This window comes from Molothrus aeneus, chromosome 29 (genome assembly GCF_037042795.1).
Source record: "Molothrus aeneus isolate 106 chromosome 29, BPBGC_Maene_1.0, whole genome shotgun sequence".
NCBI classification, from domain to species: domain Eukaryota; kingdom Metazoa; phylum Chordata; class Aves; order Passeriformes; family Icteridae; genus Molothrus; species Molothrus aeneus.
This window is the reverse complement of record NC_089674.1, coordinates 343,559-366,897: the sequence shown is the minus strand read 5'-3', so window position 1 is coordinate 366,897 and position 23,339 is coordinate 343,559. Positions and strand designations below refer to the sequence as shown.

Sequence of the window (23,339 nt, the reverse complement as noted above, 5' to 3'; positions counted from 1 at the left end):
CCTCCCCTCCCCTTCCTCCCCTCCCCTTCCTCCCCTCCCCTTCCTGCCCTCTCCGCTTTCGGCCCTCCTCTTCCTCCCGGCTCTCCCCTCGCATTCCGGCCTGGGCGGGCTCTCGGGGCGAGCGGCGGGACCGGCCCGGTGCGGCCCGGTGCGGTGCTGACCGGCCCCGCCGGCCGGCTCCCCTCAGGCCCGGTCCCCTTAGCCAGGTCTCCTTAGCCGGCTCCCCTCAGCAGGGTCCCCTCGGGCCGGGTCCCCTCGGGCCGGCGGCGCCGTGGGAGCAGCAGCGCGGGGCTGAGGGGCGGCCATGGGCCGCAGCCGCTCCCGGTCACCGCCGCGGCGGGGTGAGGAGGCACCGGGGGGAGCCGGGGAGGGACGGGAACGCCGGGGAGGTCAGGGGGAGCCCGGGGGAACCGGGCTCGGGGAGATCGGGGTGCAAGGGACGGGGGTAGGGGGCACTGAGACCCTCGGGGAGGCCCCGGTTCCTCGCTGTGGCGGAGGGCAGAGACTGCCTCCCTCATCCTCCTCTTCTTCATCCTCAGCCTTCTCTTTTCCTTCTTCTTCTCTGCTTTCTTCTCCTCTTCCTCGTCTCCTTTTCTTCATTCATCTCTTTCCCATCCTTCTCCATTCCTTCTCTTCTTCTCTGCTTCCTTTTCCTCTTCTCCTCTTCCTCCTCTCCTTTTCCTCCTTCTCCCCCTCCCCATCCTTATCATCTCCTCCTCTCCTTCTCTTCCTTTCCTCCCACCCCTCTCCCCCTGGCTCAGGTTTTTGGTACCATCACCCCCTCCCACCCCTCTCCACCTGGCTCAGGTTTTTGGGGACCATCCTCCCCTCCTGGCTGCTCCTCCCGGGTGATTCCCCCTGGATCATTCCCCCGCTCCCGCTGGAGATTTTTCCTGCTGCTCCTTCCCTCCCGGGGGTGCCCAGAGGGGTCCCTGAGCGGGGTGGGAAGGGCAGTCCGGGGTCGGTGCTGGGGTTTCTGTGGGATTTCCCTTGGGAAGCGGGCAGGGAGCAGCAGCTGAGCCTTCCCCGGGCAGAGCGGCGGCGCTCGCGCTCCACGTCCCGGGACAGGGACAGGCGGCGGCGGGAGCGATCGCGGTCCCGGGACAGGGACAGGAGGAGGAGCCGCTCCCGCTCCCCGCACCGGAGACGGTCCAGGTGAGGGCGGGGCTGTCCAGGTGAGGGCGGGGCCATCCAGGTGAGGGTGGGGACCGTCCAGGTGAGGGAAGAGACATCCAAGCGATGTCAGGGACCATCCAAGTGAGGGCAGGGATGATCCAAGTGATGGCAGGGACATCCAGGTGATATCAGGGATGATCCAGGTTATGGCAGAGACATCCAAGTGAGGGCAGGGGTTGTCCAGGAGAGGGCAGGGACATCCAGGTGATGTCAGGGATGATCCAGGTGAGGGCAGGGATGATGTCAGGGATGATCCAGGTGAGGGCAGGGACATCCAGGTGATGTTAGGGATGATCCAGGTGAGGGCAGGGACACCAGCGAGGGGTGGGCACAGCTAGGTGAGGGCACTCTGGGTGACCTGGGGACAGCAGGAGCTCCAGGTGGGGATTCCAGGTGGGAATTGCAGCCCCAGCTCTGTGCCCCAGCAGGTCCCCACGCCGGCACCGCTCCAGCTCCTCATCACCAGCACGGCCCAAGGAGCGCCGGGATGAGGAGAAGAAGGAGCTCAAGGACTCCAAGAAGGAGCGGCAGATCACAGGTCAGGGGGGATCTCCCTCTTGGGGCACCCCCAGGTGTCCCCCGGGGCCAGGACCAGCCCAGGGACACCTGGATTTTTGGGAATCCCAACATCTGTGTTTGCTCAATCCTTGATTTTCTCCCCTCAGAGGAAGATTTGCAGGGCAAGACAGAGGAGGAGATCGAGATGATGAAGATGATGGGTTTTGCCTCCTTTGATACCACCAAGGTGAGCACCACTCCAGGGGCTCTGCGGTGTCAGCTGCCCTGTTTGGGGGTAATCCATGGGATTTTGAGGTGTTTCTCCTCAGGGGAAGAAGGTGGACGGTGCTGCCAATGCCTACGCCATCAACGTGTCCCAGAAGAGGAAGTACAGGTGTGTGTCCCCCTGCTTTGGGATGGAGAGAGGAGTTTGTTTGGTGAGGTAGCTGTGGCCACGGTCTCACCCTGATCCAGCTTCCAGGGAAAACGGAAATTTGGTGAGGTTTAGACTCAAAAGCAGAGGTGAGAGCTCTCCAGATCCCCCTGGGAATGGGGAAATCGGGAGGATGAGGAGTGAGGAGCACCTTAGGAACAGCTGGGATGTGCCCAGTGAGGCCTGGGCAGGATCAGAGCAGAGGGAAGCGGCACTGCTCACCCCAAAAAACACCCAGATTGTCAATTCTGCTCCCTTTCTGCTGGCACCTGGGCTCCTCTGCAGCAGCTCCTCACTAGGAGCCTTCCTGCCCTCCTTTTACTCAAATCCCTGGGGAATTGGCTTCCCTGTGGCTGCTGAGCCCCGTTCCCAGCCTCCCCCGGGTGTTTTTGTCCCGATTTCCCCGGATTTAGGGCTGACTCTGCCTCCGTCCTCGCCCAGGCAATACATGAACAGGAAAGGAGGATTCAACAGGCCCCTGGATTTCATCGCCTGACGCTGGCACAGGCTCCCACCACGGAAGGATTTCTTTTCCCTGCACTCTCCTGGGTGGCTCCCGTGCTGGATTCCAGTGGAATTTGGGTTATTCCCAACAAATCCCACATCCAGACCTGCCATAAGTTCCCAGATATTTGTTTGTTGTTTTTTTTTTTTTTTTACAACAAAGGTCAGTTTCTGGCTGGGATTTTGCTGTGTTCTCCCTGGTTTTGGTTTGCTTCCCTGTTAATAAAACCCCAGATGTATTTTTTCCTTTAATTTTTATCATTCAGAGATGAAGCAGGGCCTCCATTCCCCCTCCCTCCCACAAAACCGTGGGGTTGACACAGATTTTGGGGCTGGGAGCCCCCAGGGGGGCAGTGGGATTGGGGTGCTCTGAGCCCTGCCCGGGGTTGGGGGTGGTTCTTGATTTGGGGGTCCCAAGGTGCTCCCTGCACAGGGGGGCCCTGCCCAGGGCTGTCACTGCCCTGGCGTGGGGGTCCCTCCCAAGGGAGGGTGGCTGCTTGGAGGGGGAGTTGGGGGTCCTGGCTCTGTGGGGGTGTCTGACCCTGTCCTGGGGTTCCCTGTCCCAGGGGCGTCTGTCCCTCTCTCAGAGGCTCTGTCCCCATCCTGGGGTCTCTGTCCCTGTCCCCATCCTGGGGTCCCTGTCTCTGTCCGGGGGTCTCTGTCCCTGTCCCCATCCTGGGGTCCCTCTCAGGGGGTCTCTATCCCCGTCCCCATCCCGGGGGTCCCTGTCCGGGGGTCCCTATCCCTGTCGCTGTCCGTGCTTACGTTGCCCGACGTAGCCGAGGCGCCGCCCCCTCCCCCGTCCGGCCTCGCCATTGGCTGAGCGGCAGGAAGTGAGTCAGGGCAGAGCGTGCGGCCAACGGGGCGGGGCCCGTTGTGTGGGCGGGGCCCCGCCAGGGAAGGGTCGGGCCAATAGCAGGAGGGCGTGGCGCTCTCGTCCAATAGCAGCGAGCGGAGGGCGTGTCCTCAGGCGCGGCCACGCTCCCTCTCCGCCGCTCGTGGAGGCGCTGGGCGGGGCCTCCTCCTCATCCTCCAATCAGCGGCGGGGTCGGGCGGGGCCTGTCTCAACCTCCGCCAATGAGCGGCGGCGGGGGCGTGGCGCGCGCGGGGTCTGGCGGAGCGGCGCTCGGGGCGGGCAGAGGCCGCCGCTCCCCCCCGCCGCCGGTCGCGGCCCGTCCCGGCCCCGCCATGGCCGCCCCCCCCCGCCTCGGCATCCAGATGCTGCTGGAGGCCGCCGAGTTCCTGGAGCGGCGGGAGCGAGGTACCCCCCGCGCCGCCCCCGCGGTGCCCCCGGCGGCGCCCCCGGCCGGGCCCCGCCGTGACCCGCGACCGCCGTTGTGTCTCCGCAGAAGCCGAGCACGGTTACGCCTCGCTGTGGCCCGGCGGGAAGGACGGCGAGGCCCCGCGGCGCCGCGCCAAGGCCCGGAGGAGCGGCGGCGGCGGCAGGTGACGGGGGGACCGGCCCGGAGGGGCCCGGCCGTTGTGGGGCCCGGCCGGGGCAGCTCCGGTCCCGCGCGGCCCGGCCCGGGGAGCCCCCGCTGGCACCGGGCGGGGGAACAGGCCCGTGGGGCTCCGTGTCCGGTCAGGCCGCGGCTCCCGGGCCGGGCCGGGGTCACCGCCCCGCTCCCGCTGTCACCGGGGGTGCGACAGGCCCGGGGGACCCTCCTGTCATGGCGCTGTTCGGTCCCTGACGGGTCCCCTGTGCCCAAGTGTGCCCCGGGCCCGGGGAGTCCTGTCCCCGCTGGCACCGGGGCCGGGCCGGTTCCCCGGTAACCCCGGCTCTGGCGGGGCCCCCCGCCGTCCCTGGGGATGTCACAGTGCCGGGGGCACCTCCTGTCCCCGGCTTGTGTGACAGACCGTGCTGCCATGGGGTGACCCGGCTCGGGCAGGTCCTGTTGTCGCTGGGTGTGTGACAGCCCTGGGTGGGGCTCTGCTGTCACCAAAGTCCACCTGTCAGCGGGTGTGACACCGTGGGTGGCACCTTCCTGTCCCTGGGTGACCGGCCCGGAGAGCTCCTGCTGTCACAGAGCCGGCCCGGGCTGGAGGGGCCCCCCTGTCACCTCCTGAATTACCCCAAACCCTCCCAGAGCCTCCCCTTGTCCCTCTGTCCTCGTTCCCCGCTGGCTTTAAATTCTTTTCTCCAAGCTGCAGAACCCACACTGAATTCCAGGGGCAAACCCACAGCCCGGAGCCTTCATCCCACCCGTCCAATCCCCTCCCCACCGCCGGGACCCTCCGCTGCCGCTGGCTCCGGGCTGTGTCCCCAGCGCGGGGACGCTGTGGGGGCAGCAGCCCCATCGCGACGCGTCCCCGAGGTGCCAGGGAGGAGCCGGGTGCTGGTGGCAGCACATCTGTCACCCTTTTCCTGCTCGGGAGCGCTCCCGTCTGCGCGGCGCCGCCGCCCCGACCTTTGGCAGGTGGCGATTCCCCGGTGCCCCGGGGCCGGGGCGGGGCTCGGGAGCCCCTCGGGGGGCGGAATCGCACGGGCTCCGGGGAACCCGGGGCTTTGTCCTGCCCGGATTCACTGCGGGCTCCTTCCGGGGATATTTGGTTCGCTTTGGGTCGGTCTGCTGGGGTTTTCAGGAATAAAACGACACATTCTGAAGGGAAAGCTGGTGATCAGCTGAGGTTCAGAGTGCTGGGGATCCAAAGCAGTGGCTCTGTGGGCATGAGGTGGCTCTGGAGAGGATGTGGGAGCTCCACCTGCCCCGGGGTGAGGCTGCCATCCCCTCTGTCCCTGTTTGTTTCATCCAGAATTTAAATCCATGAACCCATTCTTTTTTTTTGACCCCCTAAATATTGGTGATGGTGAATGCAAGTCCTGAAGAGAAAAGAGCCATTCCAGGAAGGATCCAGGCAGAAAAGAGGAGGGATTTGTAATTAAGGGGTGTGGAGGTGATGGGAGCTTCACCTCTGTCTGTACCTGTGCTCAGGAAGTGTTTGGATAATTTAGAATTAAGGAAAAAACTCATAAAGCTGCAGCCCATGGCAGCCCCTTGGTAAAGGGCTGGGTGTGAAACGTTTATCCAGGGAGAAATGGAAAGGAGACCCTGCCCAGGGGCTGAGCCCTTCCAGTGTGCCAGGAGAGTCCCCTGGATTGGGAAGTGTCCCTGCTGGGATGGAACAATTCTGGGCACGTGGGAGATGGGGTCCAAAAGCCACTGGAGCAGGGTGATCCTTCAGGAAAGGCTGGAAAAGGGAAGGAGACCTCGGAGAGCATCTCCCGCTGCTGTGGTGGTGACATCCCTGCTTTCCCTTTGGTGACATCCCTGCTTTCCCTTTGGTGACATTCCTGCCTTTCCTTTTGGTGACATCCCTGGTTTTCCTTTAGTGACATCCCTGCCTTTCCTTTTGGTGACATTCCTGCTTTCCCTTTGGTGACATCCCTGGTTTCCTTTTGGTGACATCCCTGCTTTCCCTTTGGTGACATCCCTGCTTTCCCTTTGGTGACATCCCTGGTTTTCCTTTAGTGACATCCCTCATTTTCCTTTGATGACATCATTGATTTTCCCTTTGGTGACATCCTTGGCTTTTCCTTTCGGTGACATTCCCTCATTTTCCCTTTGGTGACATTCCTGGCTTTCCCTTCAGTGACATCCCTGCCTTTCTCTTTGGTGGCATCCCTTGTTTTTCCAGCACTCCCAGAGCCCCCAGGGCCATCCCAGTGGACATCCCCATCCACGCAGCCTCTGGGTTATTCCCAGTTTATATTTTCAGGCTCATAACAACATTTTCCCCCAAACTGGAGTGGAGCCTCTGGAGGTGTCAGGAAGTCAGGGCAGGGAAGCAGCTCCTGTGGCCTCCTCCTGGATTTCAGAGGAGGGAAAGCCAACCCTGGCTTGTTTTCCTCCTCTTCCCAGCTCTGTGGAACTGGGGAGCTTCAGGGGGATTTGTTGTGCTTTTAATTTGTTTGGGGGCTCCTCCAGAGCTGCTCGGTGCTGTTGGACACAGGGAAGGCTTTTCCACTTTATATTCCTGGGGTGAGGGGCAGGGATGAGCTGTTGATGCAAGCCCAGCTCTAAAGCTCAGGAGTGTCTGGTTTGAAATCCCATTTCCTGGTGTTCCTGACCCTGTCACTGGCACTCACCGTGCCTGGGTGTGGAGCTCTGGGAGCCCCCCGGGTGTGCAGCTTTTGCAGGGAGCCTTTGCTAATTCCCACACGTTAATCCCAAGTGCTAATCCCTAATCAGCCAGAGGAGTTAATAACTTCTTCCTTCTCTTCCAGGTCGACGCACAATGAGATGGAGAAGAACAGGTGAGTGCCAGGGGGTGTCAGGAGCTGGGCTGGGGGCAATTGCTGCTTTTCCAGGGGTGTTCCACCATCCTGAGATGGCTTGGGAGGGAAGGAAGGGGATAAAGGACGCCGAGGATTAAAGCATTCCCTGTCCTTGGTTGTTGGGAACCAGCTCCATCTCCACAGCCCTGCTTATTCAGGAAAATTATCTTTTCACAGGCTCATCATTGAGCCAGCTGGAGTTTGGGATTTACCCCGAGTAAATCCCACTTTTTTTGGCTGTGTTGCCATCCCGAGGCCCTTTGGGTGAGGAAATCCCTGTTCCCTCCCAGCATATCCCAAACAAGACCAGCAGGTCCTTGCAAAATCCCTTTGGAGCTGCCCGGGATCAGGTGGCTCAGGGATGGGTGTTACAACCCCTTCCCAAGGACCTGACCTACATCTAGGGGTTGGGAATGGGCACAGGGAAACTGGGATCTGCTGCTTTTTTCAGCAGAAAAAGGGATTTCCTCCAGGAGCTGGAGCTTCCCTCTCGCACTAACCTGTTAAAGCAGAGAAAACCCAGATGTTACAGGAAGAGGGAGGATTCCTGGAGAACAGCCAGTGCTCCTGCAGGGATCTGGGGCTTTTGTATCCAAAACCACCCTGTTCCTACTAAAAATAGGGAAAGGAAGCACTCCCAAGGGATGTGCAGCTGGGTGTTAGCCTGGGCAGGAGCCACACAGCCCTCCTGAGATGGGGGAGAATGACCAAAAGTGGATTTTCTCACCCAGAATCACGAGGTCATTGGCATTTTGTTGCCTGGGATCCCCCCAGCAGCCAGCAGGGTTTATCCAGGAGCTTTTCCTTTTGCCTGGCTGCATTCTCTCCCAGTTTCTGGAATCCATGGGTGCTGGGAATGCTCCCGGTGGGGTTTAGCCCCCAGCACCCCCATTTCCCCCAGCAGTGGGGTGGGAATGGCCTTTGGGAAGCTGAGGCTGCCGTGTGCTCCCGTTGCAGGCGCGCCCAGCTCCGGCTGTGCCTGGAGAGGCTGAAGGGGCTGGTGCCTCTGGGGGCAGCGGCCGGGCGGCACACCACGCTCAGCCTGCTCACCAGGGCCAGGCTCCACATCCAGGTGAGCCCTAAATGGCACCGGGCTGGGAGCTGGGAGCAGCGTTCCAGTATGGGGCATGGGCTGGGATGGGGCTGGGGTAACGGGGGGAGCACTGGGATGGGGCTGGGGTAATGGGGAGAGCACTGGGATGGGGCTGGGGTAACGGGGGGAGCACTGGGATGGGGCTGGGGTAATGGGGAGAGCACTGGGATGGGGCTGGGGTAACGGGGGGAGCACTGGGATGGGGCTGGGGTAATGGGGAGAGCACTGGGATGGGGCTGGGGTAATGGGGGGAGCACTGGGATGGGGCTGGGATAATGGGGGGAGCACTGGGATGGGGCTGGGATAATGGGGAGAGCACCGGGATGGGGCTGGGGTAACTGGGGGAGTTCTGAATTGGGCTGGGATGACTTGGGAGGGTTGGAATCCATATGGCTCCATCCACATCCCAAATGTGCTGAAGGTGGGAGCCCCTTGGGAACCGAGGTGGATTGGGCCAGGAATCCCGGGTGGTTCCAGGGAATCCCGGGCTCAGGGTGCCCCGTCCCCAGTGGTTCCAGGGAATCCCGGGTGGTTCCAAGGGAATCCCGGGTGGTTCCAGGGAATCCCGGGCTCAGGGTGCCCCGTCCCCAGTGGTTCCAAGGGAATCCCGGGTGGTTCCAGGGAATCCCGGGCTCAGGGTGCCGTGTTCCCCGCAGAAGCTGGAGGACCAGGAGCGCCGTGCCCTGCACCAGATCGAGCAGCTGCAGCGGGAGCAGCGGCACCTGCAGCGGCAGCTGGAGAAGCTGGGCATGGAGCGGGTCAGGATCGACAGCATCGGCTCCAGCCTCTCCTCCGATCGCTCCGACTCGGACCAAGGTGAGAGCCCGCCCCGGGGCGCGGCCGCGGGGAGCCCTGGCCCTGCCGGAGCCCCAACCCTCCCCGTGTCCCCGGCAGAAGAGATGGACGTGGATGTGGAGAGCACGGACGACCTCCCGGCCGACCTGGACTGGAGCAGCAGCAGCCCCAGCGACTCGGACGAGCGCGGCAGCCTGCAGAGCCTGGGCAGCGACGAGGGCTACTCCAGCTCCGGCGGCGCCCGCGCCAAGCTGGCCGGCAGCAGGAAGCTTCCCGTGGGCATTTAGGGAGCTCTTCCCTCGGGATCCCGGTAGCCAGCACAGCGACAGCGACCCCGCCAGCATTCCCTGCACGGAAACCCCCGCCGGCCCGCCCGCTCCCGGGGCTCCGTTGGCACCGCCCGCTCCCGGGGCTCCGTTGGCACCGCCCGCTCCCGGGGCTCCGTTGGCACCGCCCGCTCCCGGGGCTCCGTTGGCCTCTCTGCCCGGCCCGCCCCGCCCCGCTCTGCCCACCCTGGAGGAGCCGGGAATGTCCCGGCAATAGCAGCGACCTCAGGAGCCTCCCCTGGGTGCTCCCCAGGCTGTCACTGCCCGGTGCTCCCCATCTCCTCCATCCTCAGGAAAAGCTGAGGGTTTTTGGGAGCAGGTTGAAGACAGAGCCGGTGCTTTGTGGAGTTCCCATCCGCGGGGCCGGGCCGGGAGCGTTTGGGATCAGCCTCAGTCGGGGCTGCCTCGCCCGACTCTAAACCTTCAGGGACCCCAAGCCAGCCCTGCCCGGCCCCGGAGCGTTCCTGGCTGGGGCAGGCTCAGAGCCGTGGGCTCCTGTGCCACTCCCGGAGCGTGGCACGGCCTTCCAGAGCCCTGGAATTCCCTTCCCATCCTCTCGGGGACAGCTTCTTCTACCTCGGAGGGAGCCCGGGGCCTCTCTCCACCCCTTCAGCACAAAGATGATGCCTCTGCTCAGCAATAACCCGCGGGATTCTCCCTCTGCCTCCGCCGGCGTCGGCCCAGGCTCCTGGAAGGGCAGCCCGGGGCTTCCCAGCCCTGCTGCGGATTCGTTCCCCAGCGCACCGGAGGGAGCGTTCCGAGCCCTTCCCGCTTGTGGGGATGCGGAGAGCTCTGCCTCCAGCGCCTTCCCTTTCCCCTCGGGCTGGTCCCGGCGCTTTTCCAGCCCCTGGAGCCGGCCAGGCCGGGCTGAGGGGTCCGGGGGCGCTCACGGGGCTGGGATAAAGCCCCGACCCTCTGCCGGTGCCGCTCAGGAGCTGCAGGTGCTGGAAGGCAGCGAGGGCTCCCTGCAGTGCGAGGGGGCGCATGGGCAGCAGGAGACTCCGGTGCTTCTTCTTTCCTGGGTCCTTTCCCCTTCCCTTCCTTTTTTTTTTTTTCCCTTTTTTTTCCCTTTCCTCCTTATCCCTGTCCTCTTTTCCTTTTCTTGTTTCCCTTTTCTCCTTCTCTTTCTTTTCCTTCCCTTCTTTTCTCCTTTTCTCTTCCCCTTTGCCCCTTTCTCAGTTTCCTTTCCTTTCCTTTCCTTTCCTTTCCTTTCCTTTCCTTTCCTTTCCTTTCCTTTCCTTTCCTTTCCTTTCCTTTCCTTTCCTTTCCTTTCCTTTCCTTTCCTTTCCTTTCCTTTCCTTTCCTTTCCTTTCCTTTCCTTTTTCCTTTCCTTTTTCCTTTCCTTTTTCCTTTCCTTTTTCCTCTCCTTTCTTTTTCCTTTCTATACCCCAGTCCCATTCCTGGCTCACATGGGGTAGTGGGAACCCACAGGCCCCACAAGTTGCCCAAATTCTCCAGGTTCTGGCTCTTTTTCCCATGTGCTGGCTCATAAGAGAAAAAAAACAAAAAACAAAAAAAAAAAAAAAAAAAAAAAAAAAAAAAAAACAAAACAAACCACAAGCAATTTTCCTTCAAAGCTGCTGGAATTTTCCACCCTCTGGCATTGTCACAGACCCTGGGCACCTGAGCTCAACCCCCTGCACCGCCAAAAAGAGGGAAAAAAAGGCCAAAAGGTGGAAAACACAGAGAAAAAAAGGATTACCAGCTGCTGGGGCCCTGGCTCGGGTGGCTTTGCCTTCACCTGGGGAATCCCAGCTCTGGGCAGGTGCTTCCCAGCGCTGGGAAGGCCCTTCCAGAGGTACCAAACGCTGATTTTTGGTTGGTTTTGGACGTTGTGAAGGTTTGGCCTCAGCACAGATGAGGGGCTTTGGCAGGTTCGTGCCTTTCTGAGTTCCCAATGCCTTTTTTTCCCCCTTTTTTCCCCTCCTGCCCCAGGCTGACCCTTCCCAGCCCTTTGCACTGTGGGGCTGTGCTCCAGGACCCCCAGAACTCTGCACTAACCCGGAATCTCCCCGGGTCCCCAGTGGTGGTGCCAGCCTTCTCCTGGAATTCACTGATCCACCAGCATTCCTATCAAATAAGCTGCAGGAAGGACTTTTTTATAGGTTGTGACAAAAATAAAAAATCCGGGGAGTGGGGGGAGTTGGATCGGGGCACGGACGGGTGGGAACCAAACCCACCCCCCATTTTTGGGGCTGGTGTTCCTTTCTTTTCCCTTTTGGAATGCAGATCCCAAACCACCAGCTCCCAGGAAGCACCAAAATTTCCTTTTCTTTTCATCCTTGATTTTTCCAGCGGAGCCACCCCCGTCTCCACTCAAGCTTTCCTTTGTTATTCTTTGGGACGCCTCTGATTTGTGCTTTTCCCCCCTCTTCTTTTCTGTTCTTTCTGCTCCCCAAGCAGTGGCTCCAGCCCGGCTGGGAGGGGCTCAGCTCCCATTTCCAGCCGTTCCTGCTGTAAATATGAAAATATGAGTATCCCACTGCAGGGCTGAACCCCCGTGGCAAGCCAATAGAATGGTGCTTTTTTCTCTTTTTTTGTTTTGCTTTTTTTTTTCCTCTTTTTTTTTTTTTCTCTTTTTTTTTTTTTTTTAGGAATTCCGTGTTTTAGGAGATCTTTGCTGTGTCCATGGATATTTCTGTCTTGTTTGATTGTTAGGAAATAAATTATTTGGTTACGAAAGAGCCGGGATTGCTGTGGGAGGGGAGGGGACACCGAGGGTGGCACAAGGACGGGGGTGGCACCGTGGGGGGACAAGGACAGGGTGGGAGGGTGGCACTGGGGGTGGCACACAGGTGACAGAGGGACACAGGGGGACACAGGGGCACCTGGGAGCCATCGCAGAGCCTCACCTGGGCCAGGTGCCCCGCCCGTGGGGCCACACCTGCCCTGAGGGCTCTCGAGGGACGAGTGGGGTCAGGGGGGACCGGGGAGGGCCCTGCCGGGAAGGGACTGGGAGGGGACAGGGGGCACAGGGAGGGGCAGGACGGGGGGGGATTGGGGACAGGGGGGACGTGGGGGACACAGGGGAAATGAGGGACATGGGGGACATGGGGGTGTGGGGACACGGGGGACATGGAGGACACAGGGGACATGAGGGACATGGGGGACCCCGGGGACATGGGGGTGTGGGGACATGGGGGTGTGGGGACATGGGGGACACGGGGGACACCAGGGACACGGGGGACATGGGGGACACAGGAACAAGGGAGGACATGAGGGGTTGGAGCCGTGGGGGATTTTGGGGGGACACGAAGGGGAGCAGAGGGGGCCAGGGGGATTGGAGTGTGACAGGAGGGACACGGGGGGAATATTGGGGTGTGGGACCGTGGTGGCACAAAGGGGACACGGCAGAGGGGAGGGGGATGAGATGCGGCGGGGGGACAGGGGGGGCTGAGGGGGTGTGGGAGACTGGGGACAGGGGGACCCCAATGGGAATTCAGGGACAGCGCTGGGGACTCAGTGGCGACATGGGGACATTACAGGGGGGCCCTGCCGGGGTCACGGGGCCCTTGAATGGGGACCCGGGCGTGGGGCCAGCGCAGAGTGGCAGGGCGGGGGTGGCGGCCCCGCAGTGTCCCCGTGGCTGTGACACACCTGTCCCCGTGAGCTGGCACGGTCCCAGCGGCCACATCCCGCCTGCTTTAAGAGCCCGCGGGCTCGGTCCCGGCAGCGCTGTCCCCGTGCTCAGCCCTGTCCCCTGCCATGGCCCTGGCACTGCCGCTGCTCCTCGCCCTGCTCGGGACCAGCCCAGGTAGGGCCCGTGCCCCCCACACCTGGGGCACCCCCACACCGGGGGCACCCCCAGAGCTGCGCGTCCCCCTCAAGGACCCTGTGCTGAAGTGACGGGGGCACAGACCCTGGCAAGGGGGGCAGGGGGCCCTTGGGTGCGGGTCTGGACCCCTCTTGGGGTGTGGCTGGGGCATGGGGGTGTCACTGGGGGGGTCCCTTCCACCCATGGGTTCTGCACGGGGAGGGTTCATTGAGGGGTCCCCCCGGAGGGCTGGTGTTGGGGTGGGGTGGCTCTGGGGGTGTCCTGGGGGGGTCCTGGGCTGCCAGGCCCCCCTGACCGTGGCCGCAGGTTTGGGGGCGCCGGGGGGGGGCTGTGGGGCGCCCCCCTCTGCCCGGTGCCAGGACTGGGTGACGGCGCTGCGCTGCGGGGCCCTGGGGCGCTGCCCCCTCCTCGGCCAGGGGCCCCCCGAGGTGCTGAGAGACGCCCCCAGTGAGGTGAGACCCCCCCCGTGTCCCCAGCACCCCTCTGATGTCCCTCCACCCTTCCCTCTGTCCCTGTGCCCCCTCCCTGAATGTCCCCAGACCACCAGAGGGATCCCAGTCCTCCCACCATGGTCCCACACCAACGAGTCCCCAGCCATCCCCCTCGGTCCCCATGTCCCCATTCCCCCTCGGTCCCCATGTCCCCATTCCCCCACATCTCCACGTCCCCATTCCCCCATTCCCCCATGTCCCCATTCCCCCACGTCTCCATGTCCCCATGTCCCCCATGTCCCTATGTCCCCGTGTCCCACCTCCCAACAACCCTGTGCCACCACATCCCCATGTCCTCATGCTCCCCATGTCCCTGTCCTCCTCTGTGGCCATTTCCCAATGTCCCAGACCCCCGTGTCCCCAAGTCCCCGTGTCCCCCTGTCCTCTCCTGCAGGACGCCTGTGCCCTGTGCCAGCAGCTCTTGGAATCACTCCGCAAAATCTCCAACCAATCGGCCGTGGAGGTGCCACAGGGGAGGGGGACAGGTGCCACTGGGCACAGCGTGGCCGCCCCGGGGGGCTGGGGACAGCCGGGTCACTCTGTGTGCCCCGCAGGACCCCCTGAAGGTCTGTACCAAGCTGAAGCTCTGTGCCGAGCCCGGGGCTGTGCCCGTCCTTGAGGGGCCTGGCAGCCACCTGCAGGTACGGGGACACGGGGACAGCGGGGCGGGGTGGCAGCGGGGCACGGCCACACAGAGTGCCCAGCACTGGCTGCAGTGTCCCCTGTCCCCCGTAGTGTCCCCTGTCCCCGGCAGTGTCCCCTGTCCCCCACAGTGTCCCCTGTCCCTGTACAGTGTCCCCTGTCCCCCGCACTGTCCCCTGTCCCTGTACAGTGTCCCCTGTCCCCTGCACTGTCCCCTGTCCCCCGCAGTGTCCCCTGTCCCTGGCAGTGTCCCCTGTCCCTGTGCAGTGTCCCCTGTCCCCGGCAGTGTCCCCTGTCCCTGTACAGTGTCCCCTGTCCCCTGCACTGTCCCCTGTCCCTGTGCAGTGTCCCCTGTCCCCTGCACTGTCCCCTGTCCCCCGCAGTGTCCCCTGTCCCTGGCAGTGTCCCCTGTCCCCGGCAGTGTCCCCTGTCCCCCGCAGTGTCCCCTGTCCCTGTGCAATGTCCCCTGTCCCCGGCAGTGTCCCCTGTCCCCGGCAGTGTCCCCTGTCCCCCACAGTGTCCCCTGTCCCTGTACAGTGTCCTCTGTCCCCTGCAGTGTCCCCTGTCCCCCACAGTGTCCCCTGTCCCTGTACAGTGTCCTCTGTCCCCTGCAGTGTCCCCTGTCCCCCACAGTGTCCCCTGTCCCTGTACAGTGTCCTCTGTCCCCTGCAGTGTCCCCTGTCCCCCACAGTGTCCCCTGTCCCTGTACAGTGTCCCCTGTCCCCGGCAGTGTCCCCTGTCCCCCGCAGTGTCCCCTGTCCCCCACAGTGTCCCCTGTCCCTGTACAGTGTCCCCTGTCCTCGGCAGTGTCCCCTGTCCCTGTGCAGTGTCCCCTGTCCCCCGCAGTGTCCCCTGTCCCCGGCAGTGTCCCCTGTCCCCCGCACTGTCCCCAGTCCCCCGCACTGTCCCCTGTTCCCCGCACTGTCCCCAGTCCCCCGCACTGTCCCCTGTCCCCGGCAGTGTCCCCTGTCGCCCACAGTGTCCCCTGTCCCTGTACAGTGTCCCCTGTCCCTGTGCAATGTCTCCTGTCCCCCACAGTGTCCCCTGTCCCTGTACAGTGTCCTCTGTCCCCTGCAGTGTCCCCTGTCCCCCACAGTGTCCCCTGTCCCTGTACAGTGTCCCCTGTCCCCGGCAGTGTCCCCTGTCCCCCGCAGTGTCCCCTGTCCCCCACAGTGTCCCCTGTCCCTGTACAGTGTCCCCTGTCCTCGGCAGTGTCCCCTGTCCCTGTGCAGTGTCCCCTGTCCCCCGCAGTGTCCCCTGTCCCCGGCAGTGTCCCCTGTCCCCCGCACTGTCCCCAGTCCCCCGCACTGTCCCCTGTTCCCCGCACTGTCCCCTGTTCCCCGCACTGTCCCCAGTCCCCCGCACTGTCCCCTGTCCCCCGCACTGTCCCCTGTCCCCGGCACTGTCCCCTGTCCCCCGCACTGTCCCCTGTCCCCGGCACTGTCCCCTGTTCCGCAGGGCTCGGGGCTGTCCCCGCTGTCGCTGCCGCTGCCGCGGTGCTGGCTGTGCCGCTCGCTGGTGGCGCGGGCCGAGGCGGCGGTGCCGGTGCACTCGGTGGCGGCGGCGGTGGCCGGGCTGTGCCGGGCGCTGCCACTGCCCCTGGCCGGGGCCTGCCAGTGCCTGGCCGAGCGCTACGCGGCGCTGGCCCTCGAGGGGCTGCTGGGCCGCCTGGGGCCGCGCCGGCTCTGCCGCCTCTTCCTGGCCTGCAGCGGCAGCGGCGACAGCGGCGACAGCGGCGACAGCCAGCGCGAGGGGACGCTGCCACCGCCCTGGGCGCTGGAGGCCATCGTGGTGCGGCTGGCAGACTGTGTCAGGGAGGAGGTGAGGGGGAACACGGGGCGGGACGGTCCCCAGGAGGAGGTGACAGGGCACCCCAGGGTGGCACCACACCGAGGGGACACGGCCGGGAGTGACACAGCCCTCGGGACACACCCCCGAGTGTCGCGGTCCCCGGGAGCCATGCCAGGGACACAAATGCTAGGGCAGCCCCAAAGCTGAGTGCCACAGCCCTTGGGGACACATCCTGAGTGTCACAGCCCTTGGGGACACATCCTGGGCTGTCACAGCCCTTGGGGACACATCCTGAGTGTCACAGCCCTTGGGGACAAATCATGAGTGTCACAGCCCTTAGGGACATATCCTGGGCTGTCACAGCCCTTGGGGACACATCCTGAGTGTCACAGCCCTTGGGGACAAATCATGAGTGTCACAGCCCTTAGGGACATATCCTGGGCTGTCACAGCCCTTGGGGACACATCCTGAGTGTCACAGCCCTTGGGGACAAATCATGAGTGTCACAGCCCTTGGGGACACATCCCGGGCTGTCACAGCCCTTGGGGACACATCCTGGGCTGTCACTGTCCTTGGGGACACATCCTGAGTGTCACAGCCCTTGGGGACACATCCTGAGTGTCACAGCCCTTAGGGACACATCCTGAGTGTCACAGCCCTTGGGGACACATCCTGAGTGTCACAGCCCTTAGGGACATATCCTGGGCTGCCACAGCCCTTGGGGACAAATCATGAGTGTCACAGCCCTTGGGGACACATCCTGAGTGTCACAGCCCTTAGGGACATATCCTGAGTGCCACAGCCCTTGGGGACACATCCTGGGCTGTCACAGCCCTTGGGGACACATCCTGAGTGTCACAGCCCTTGGGGACAAATCATGAGTGTCACAGCCCTTGGGGACACATCCTGAGTGCCACAGCCCTTGGGGACACATCCTGGGCTGTCACAGCCCTTGGGGACACATCCTGGGCTGTCCCAGCCCTGTCACCCCTGGGGACACACTGAGGTCCCCAGCCAGTGCCACCATCCCTCCAGGGGACAGTGCCAGAGTGCACAAGGCACAGCCTGGGGAGGGCTCCTGGGGGTGTCCCCACCCTTGGGGGAGCCCCTCATGGCTGTGTCCCCCCCCAGGACCCCAAGGGTGCCACTGTCCCCGCGCTGTCCCTGTCCCTGGGCCCCTGTGCCCTGGGCCCCATTTTCTGGTGCTCGGGCCCGGAGGCGGCGCGGCGCTGCCAGGTGAGTGGGGACACGGGGGACACGGGGGACACGGGGGCTGGCACCCCCTGCACCCCGAGTGACCCCCGGGCCCCCCGCAGGCCCTGCAGCACTGCAAGGACCACGTCTGGCTCTAGGGGGGCACCAGGACCCCCCCGCTTTCCCCAATAAAGCTTGGATGCAGCTCTGCCTCAGCGTCTGGGGTTTGGGGGCCTGGTGAGGGCTGGGGGGTGTCACAGGAAGCAGCAGAAGCCACAAACCCCCCAAACCCAAAGAAGAGAAGAGGTGAAAATGAGTTACAAAAATAGTGGGAGGCATTTACTGGCATGCACACAGCTCCAGGGGCGACTGGGGGTGTCCCTGTGAGTCTGGGTGTCCACGGGGGAGCTTGGGGTGCTCCTAAAGGGGTCTCAGGGTACCCCTAGGGGGCTGGGGATACCCCCGAGGGGGAGCTGGGGGTGTCCCCAAGCGGTTTTGGGTGTCCCCAGGGTGTTTTGGGTGTCCCCAAGGGGTTTTGGGTGTCCCCAGGGTGTTTTGGGTGTCCCCAAGGGGGTTTGGGTGTCCCCAGGCGGTTTCTGGGCGTCCCCGAGGCTCTCAGGCTCCTTGTTGTTGATTCGTCTCGTCCTCCTCGCGTCGCTTCCAGATCTGCAGGAGAGCAGAAGGGGGTTGGTGGGGCCCAGGAGATGTCTGGGGATGTCAGGGGACACTGGGGGGGTGTCACAGGACATTGTGGGGTCCCCTCTCACCTGGATGTAGGCCTCGGACAGGGTGATCATCTGGGGCAGGATGTCGGTCACCTGCAGGTCCTGCAGCTCGTACCACTTCCCTGTGCCCTGCCAGGACCCGGGAGGGGCCGGGGTGACTCCGGGGGTCCCCATGGCCCCCCAGCCCCCCGGGGAGGGGACACTCACGTGGTGCAGGACGTGGATGCGGTAGGAGCCCTCCGAGGGCTTCCCGTCGTGCACGATGTTGGCGATGAGGTCGTAGGTGGTGTGGGAGTGCGCGGCCTGCACCTCCTCGGACAGGTACTCCCGCAGGTCCACGTTCCTGGGCACCCACAGCGCCCTCAGACACCCACAGGGGCCTCCCTTCCCTCCTGGACTGCTGCAGTCCCCCCAGATGCCCAGCACACCCCTCAGATATCTACATCCTCCTCCTCCTCCCAGATGTTACAACACCCTGACACCTCCAGGTGCCCAGAAACGCCCCCCAGGTGCCTTCAAACCCCTTCTGATGCCTAAAAGCCCCTCAAAGCCCACCTGGATGCCTACAAAGGCCCCCCAGACACCCACATACCACCCTAGACACCTTCAAATCCCTGCACACTTCTACTCCCCTGGCTCAGGTGCTTCCAAAGCCCCTCTAGATGTTTCCAGCACTTCACAGGCATTTAAAACCCCCTAGAGCTGCCTTCAACCCCCCCAGATAGCCCCAATCTCCTCTTGGACACTTTTAAGCCTCCCCACATGCCCCCAGCCCCCTGCCCAGGGCTCACGTGATGGGGAAGTTGACGATGGTGGGGTTCTTCTCCACGAAGAAGTTGTTCTTGGTGAAGCGCTTGATGCAGAAGATGAGGTAGGGCGGCAGGCGCGTCAGCTGGAAGCGCTTCAGGAAGTTCTCCTTGTAGGTCTTGTACTCCTTCTCGGTGCTGCCGTTGAACTTGGCCAGGATGCTGAACAGGGGCACCTGGGGGATGATCAGCTGCTCCTTCTCGTCCTTGTAGAGCGGCGCCGTGGGCAGGTCCAGGGTCAGGTACAGGAACGTGGACTCCACCATGCGCTCCTGGTACTCGCTGTTCTGCAGGAGCTGCGCCTTCTCCTCGGCGGGCTGGGGGCACCCCATGGGGCACAGGGCAGCCCCGAGGGGCACATCAGCCCCCCTGGACCCCACATCCCCACTGGACACATCAGCCCTGCTGGATCCATCACACCCCAACCAGACCCAACACCCCCCTGGATCCATAGCCCCCCTTGGATCCATCACCCCACTGGACCTTCCCACCACTCCTTTGTTCTTTCCACCCCCACGAGACCCTAAAACCCCTTTGTTGTACCCAAAGACCCCCCACCATACCCCAATACCCCCCCAGCCCTCGTTTAACTCCATCACACTCCTCATTTGACCCGAACCCCATGTTAGAACCCCAGCACTCCCAAACTGCTCCCCACCAGACCCCACCTGAGCCTGACACCCCTTTTTTCTGACCCTGCCATTCCCATTGCACCCCAACGCTCCCCTGCAGACCCCGTTGGACACTGGCACCCCCCACTGCACCCCAGGACCCCCCATTCCCCCCCAGTCCCACCAGGTCAGGGTGTGGCAGCTTCTTGGTGAAGATGCGCATGGAGCCCTGGAACACGTCGGTGACGATGGCTGGGGGGACAAGGGGGGCTCAGTGGGGGCACAGCAGCCCCCGAGGGCCCCCCCAGAACCTCCCCCCACTCACTCTTCTTCTTCCTCTTGGTGCCGCCCAGCGCCGCGTGCAGCGCGTTCAGGAACCAGGACAGGAACTCCACCCCATCCCCTGCAACAGCACAGCTGCAGCTGAGCCTGGATCCTGCTGGATCTGAACCGTGAACTGAGCCCCCAGACCCAGCCCTGTACCCCCAAATCGAGCCCCCAAACCCAGAACCTCCCAGGCCCAGCTCTTTCCCTCAAACCCAGCTTTACCCCCCAGCCCTGCACCCCCAAAAGCCCACCCTGCTTGGTGATCTGGAAGTTCTTCTTGCTGCAGAGCACCACGGCCTGCAGCATCTCGTGGGGGGACACGTGTGCCTTGAAGTTCCGGGGGTTCCAGAGCTTCCTCATGAGCTCCCCGAAGCGCTGCACCAGCAGGAACATGATGTCCCCGGGCGGGCGCTGGATGCGCCGGTAGTTCTCCTCCTCCAGGAAGTAATTCCTCAGGGGAGGCACGTTGGACAGGGCCTGGGGGCAGAGCAGGGGGGGTTCAGCCCCGGGACCCCCATGGGAGGGGATCTGGGGGGCGTTTGGGGCAGACTCTGCACTGCTGCGAGTGGGGAATCTCAAACAGCCTGAGCTGGAAAGGATCCAGAGGTGGGGATGATCCCTGCGGCCCCACAGAGGGGTTTGGGGACCCTGGCTTTAACCCTGGTGTCACCTGGAGCACAGCGTTGGCATAGTCGTTGGCCTTGATGTTGTTGAGCCCCACGATGCCAGGCAGGTACGTGGTGCCATCGTAGGCCCGGGACAGCTTGGCCTGCTTGTCCAGGTGGGCGATGTGCTGGGCTGTGAATGTGGGCTTCAGCACGTACTGCGGGGGGACAGAGCCCTCAGAGATGGGGGACCCCAGCCTGAGCCCCTCAGAGCTGGGGCAGATCCCAGCCTGAGCCCCTCAGAACTGATCCCAACCCAAACCCCTCAGCTCTGGGGCAGATCCCCCCCAAACCCCCTGTGCTCCCCCGTGCCCGCACCGTGATGTCCTCGAGGGAGGAGTCGATGATCTCGTAGTTGTCGGGCAGGCAGTAGAACTTGAGCGTGTGCAGGTTGAGGAACACGTGGTGGCTCAGCTGCACGCTGTGGATGTAGGCGTGCGACTTCAGCCCGCGGCCTGCGGGGACACGGGCACCACAATGGCACCGGGGACAGCACCGGGCACCGGAGATGGCACCGGGCACCGTGCCAGAGGCAGGGGCACAGAAAGGGTCCCCAAGCACGTCTGGGGGGCTGTGCCCTCTGGAGGGTCCCCGAGTTGCCCCAGCACCCACCCTGCCCCTGGCTGGCCCCCATCACCCCTGGCTGTCCCCAGTGGCGTCCCCCATCACTCCTAGGTGTCCCCTGGCTGTCCCCATGCCCCAGCAGCCCCAGAGGGGGCTCTCACCCTGGAAGTACTTCCCGCAGACGAGGCAGGCGTAGACGTTGATGTGGGACAGGGAGATGGAGCAGAGCTTCTCAAAGTCGAAGTCCAGGACACTCCTGAGGGGACAGCGGTGTCAGGGGGCTGGGGGACAGCAAGGGGGACCCCCGGGGCCAGGGGCACCCCAAAGCACCCCCATCACCCACTTGTTGATGGTGTCCAGGTAGGGGCAGTGCCGGCTGCGCTGGTCCTCGGGGTCGAAGCGCCCATAACGCACTGGGGAGGGTGGGAGGATGTGAAAATGGGGGTACAGGACCCCAAAACCACGAGGATGATCCCCCCCAGCCCCTCTCTGTGACACCTCCCTGGGGCTGAGCCCCAGCTCCCCCCAGTGCCCTCAAACCCTGCCCAGAGCTGAGCTCAGGTCACCAGGACCCCCCGGTCCCAGAAGCCCCCCAGACACCCCAGTGTCCCCTCCAGACACCCCCAATGTTCTCTCACACCCCAGACGCCCCTCACATCCCCCAGAACCCCCCCACAGTCCCGTGTTCCTTCAGCCATCCGGTCCCATCCGTTCCTCTCGGTCCCCACCGGCGGGCTCGGGCTCAGGGTCGGAGTCTCCATCCGGCTCCCGCTCCCTCTTCACCCGCACGGGCGCGGCGGGCCCGGCAGTACCGGAGCCGCCCCAGACGCTGCTCCCGGTGCCGGTGCCCGGTTCCCGCTTGACGCGCGCGAGATCCACTGGCAGCGCCTCCGCCGCCTCCCGCCGCGCGCGCTCCCGCTCCGCGTCCCGCCGGCCCCGCGGGCGCTCTCCGTCGGCGTCGCGGCGGCTGCGGGAGGAGGCGCGGGCGGAGGCGCTGGCGGCGGAGGCCCCACGGGGCTCCCGGGACTCCCGGTCCCGCCGCCCGCGGCTCGACATGGCGGCGGCGCTGTGCACTGTGCGCATGCGCGGCGCGAGGTAAAACCGTCTGAAGTGCGCCGAGCATGCGCGGCCGCCCCTCCGGGAAGAGGCGCTACCGCGCCTGCGCGATGCGGCGCCCCCTGGCGGCTGCGGCCGGGCCCGCGGGGCTCTTAAAGGCGCCGCGCCCCGGTACCGACCCCGCCGCCGGTACCGGGATGGAGGCCGCGCCGGCCACAGCGGCGGCCCCGGGCTGGCGCTGCCGGCCGGGGGGACGGCTGGACATGAGCCACGGCTTCGTGCGGCACATCCGCCGCAACCAGCTCGCCAGGTACCGGCACTGGCCCGGCCCTCCCGGGACCCTCATCCCCGGTGCTCCCGGTCCCCCTCACCCGCTAACCCCGCTGTCCCGCCGGTAACAGGGACGCGTACGACCGCGCGGTGCGGCAGGCGCGGGGCCGAGCGCGGACGAGGCTGACACCGGGCCCGGCGCGGCCCCGGCGGCCCGACCAGCAGGTGTACCGGCCGCACCGGGGCGGTGAGCGGGGGCACCGGGGGGACCGGGGGAATCCGGGGGGACCGGGGGGAACCGGGGGTGGGGATGAGGACAGCCGGGGACTGGGGACCCCCGGGATTGGGGATGGGGACACCGGGGAATTGGGGGCGCCGCCCCGGTGCCCCCGCTGAGGCGGTGCCGGTGCCGCAGGCGGGCCCGGGGGCGATGCCAGCGCGGGGCCCCCCCCCGAGGGCAGCGGGGCCCCCCCGGAACCGGCGCGGGGACCGCGGCTCTTCTGCCTCGAGTACGAGGGGGACGACGGGCGGGTGACGGCCGTGATCGTGCACCAGGTGCGGCACCGGGAACGGGGAACGGGGAACGGGATGGGGGTACCCATGGGGCTGGGGGGCCGCTGGTCTCAGCTGCCGTGGGTGCTGCTGGGGTGGGGGGGTCCCATGGGACAGGGGACATCGTGGGAGGGGGGGTCCTGGGGGGTCCGTGGGGGTACCGGGGGGGGGGGGGGGGGTCGGGGGTCCCCGGGGACAGCGGGGGTGGCCAGGGGGTCCCTAGGGACGGTGGGGGTCCCGTGGGTGGGTTCTGTGGGGCAGTGGGGGTTCCCCAGGGACAGTGGGGATGCCTTAGGTGGGGGTCCCTAGGGAAGGTAGGGATGCCCTAGGTGGGGGTCCATGGGGCAGTGGGGGTGCCCTGGGGGTCCATGGGGCAGGGGGGGTGCCACGGAGGTTCCCCGGGGGCAATGGGGTCACCCCATGGGCTCCCCCGGGTGTGGGGCCACGGCAGGCTCCTCTACCTGGTGCCACGGGTGACACGGCGCCACTCCCAGGGGGACAGCGCCGAGGAGGTGACCCGGCGGGTGTGTGCCCACAGCCCCCTGGAGCCCCCCCTGCGCAGGGCCCTGTGCCAGCGCGTGCAGGACGAGCTCAGCAAGCGCCGGGGCACGGGGTGACGCTGCTGGCACAGCCCCGGCACTGCCACCCCCGGGCACTGCCACCCCCCGGGACCCTGCTGTCCCCCCCCCCGGTGTCAATAAAGGTGCTGCGAGGCTCCATGTCCTTCACTGCTTGGGGAAACTGAGGCACGGGGTGTGGGGAGGGAGGA

The 23,339-nt window shown here is 64.7% G+C and overlaps 5 protein-coding genes across 7 annotated transcripts; 4 read left to right on the top strand and 1 right to left on the bottom strand.

Annotated features, from left to right (window-relative positions):
- The first annotated feature begins 104 nt into the window (after window positions 1-104).
- SNRNP27 (small nuclear ribonucleoprotein U4/U6.U5 subunit 27) lies at window positions 105-2,863 on the top strand. The gene is made up of 6 exons (XM_066567331.1): window positions 105-341; window positions 1,035-1,155; window positions 1,605-1,714; window positions 1,842-1,921; window positions 2,004-2,068; window positions 2,549-2,863. Exons 1-6 carry the CDS (start codon window positions 305-307, stop codon window positions 2,601-2,603), a joined length of 468 nt encoding a protein of 155 aa, XP_066423428.1. The 5' UTR covers window positions 105-304; the 3' UTR covers window positions 2,604-2,863.
- Window positions 2,864-3,799: 936 nt separating this feature from the next.
- Window positions 3,800-11,653, top strand: MXD1 (MAX dimerization protein 1). 3 transcript variants are annotated; one of them, XM_066567435.1, is made up of 6 exons: window positions 3,800-3,872; window positions 3,961-4,057; window positions 6,837-6,866; window positions 7,845-7,959; window positions 8,637-8,796; window positions 8,878-11,653. In XM_066567435.1, exons 1-6 carry the CDS (start codon window positions 3,800-3,802, stop codon window positions 9,060-9,062), a joined length of 660 nt encoding a protein of 219 aa, XP_066423532.1. In that variant the 3' UTR covers window positions 9,063-11,653. The 3 variants fall into 3 exon arrangements, with proteins under 3 accessions (XP_066423532.1, XP_066423531.1, XP_066423530.1); XM_066567434.1 differs by having other exon boundaries at window positions 8,875-11,653; XM_066567433.1 differs by having other exon boundaries at window positions 8,637-11,653.
- Window positions 11,654-12,806: 1,153 nt separating this feature from the next.
- SFTPB (surfactant protein B) lies at window positions 12,807-17,152 on the top strand. The gene is made up of 7 exons (XM_066567202.1): window positions 12,807-12,855; window positions 13,183-13,328; window positions 13,762-13,830; window positions 13,922-14,008; window positions 15,468-15,830; window positions 16,932-17,036; window positions 17,117-17,152. Exons 1-7 carry the CDS (start codon window positions 12,807-12,809, stop codon window positions 17,150-17,152), a joined length of 855 nt encoding a protein of 284 aa, XP_066423299.1.
- A 155-nt stretch (window positions 17,153-17,307) lies between these two features.
- Window positions 17,308-21,748, bottom strand: USP39 (ubiquitin specific peptidase 39). Its single transcript, XM_066567460.1, has 12 exons — window positions 21,421-21,748; window positions 21,036-21,105; window positions 20,854-20,948; window positions 20,447-20,583; window positions 20,134-20,286; window positions 19,715-19,940; window positions 19,462-19,539; window positions 19,321-19,388; window positions 18,511-18,842; window positions 17,927-18,062; window positions 17,762-17,848; window positions 17,308-17,660 (listed from the first exon to the last, which is right to left on the bottom strand). Exons 1-12 carry the CDS (start codon window positions 21,746-21,748, stop codon window positions 17,610-17,612), a joined length of 1,761 nt encoding a protein of 586 aa, XP_066423557.1. The 3' UTR covers window positions 17,308-17,609.
- Window positions 21,749-21,883: 135 nt separating this feature from the next.
- Window positions 21,884-23,289, top strand: C29H2orf68 (chromosome 29 C2orf68 homolog). Its single transcript, XM_066567429.1, has 4 exons — window positions 21,884-22,058; window positions 22,150-22,265; window positions 22,434-22,573; window positions 23,065-23,289. Exons 1-4 carry the CDS (start codon window positions 21,946-21,948, stop codon window positions 23,185-23,187), a joined length of 492 nt encoding a protein of 163 aa, XP_066423526.1. The 5' UTR covers window positions 21,884-21,945; the 3' UTR covers window positions 23,188-23,289.
- The last annotated feature ends 50 nt before the right edge of the window (window positions 23,290-23,339 follow it).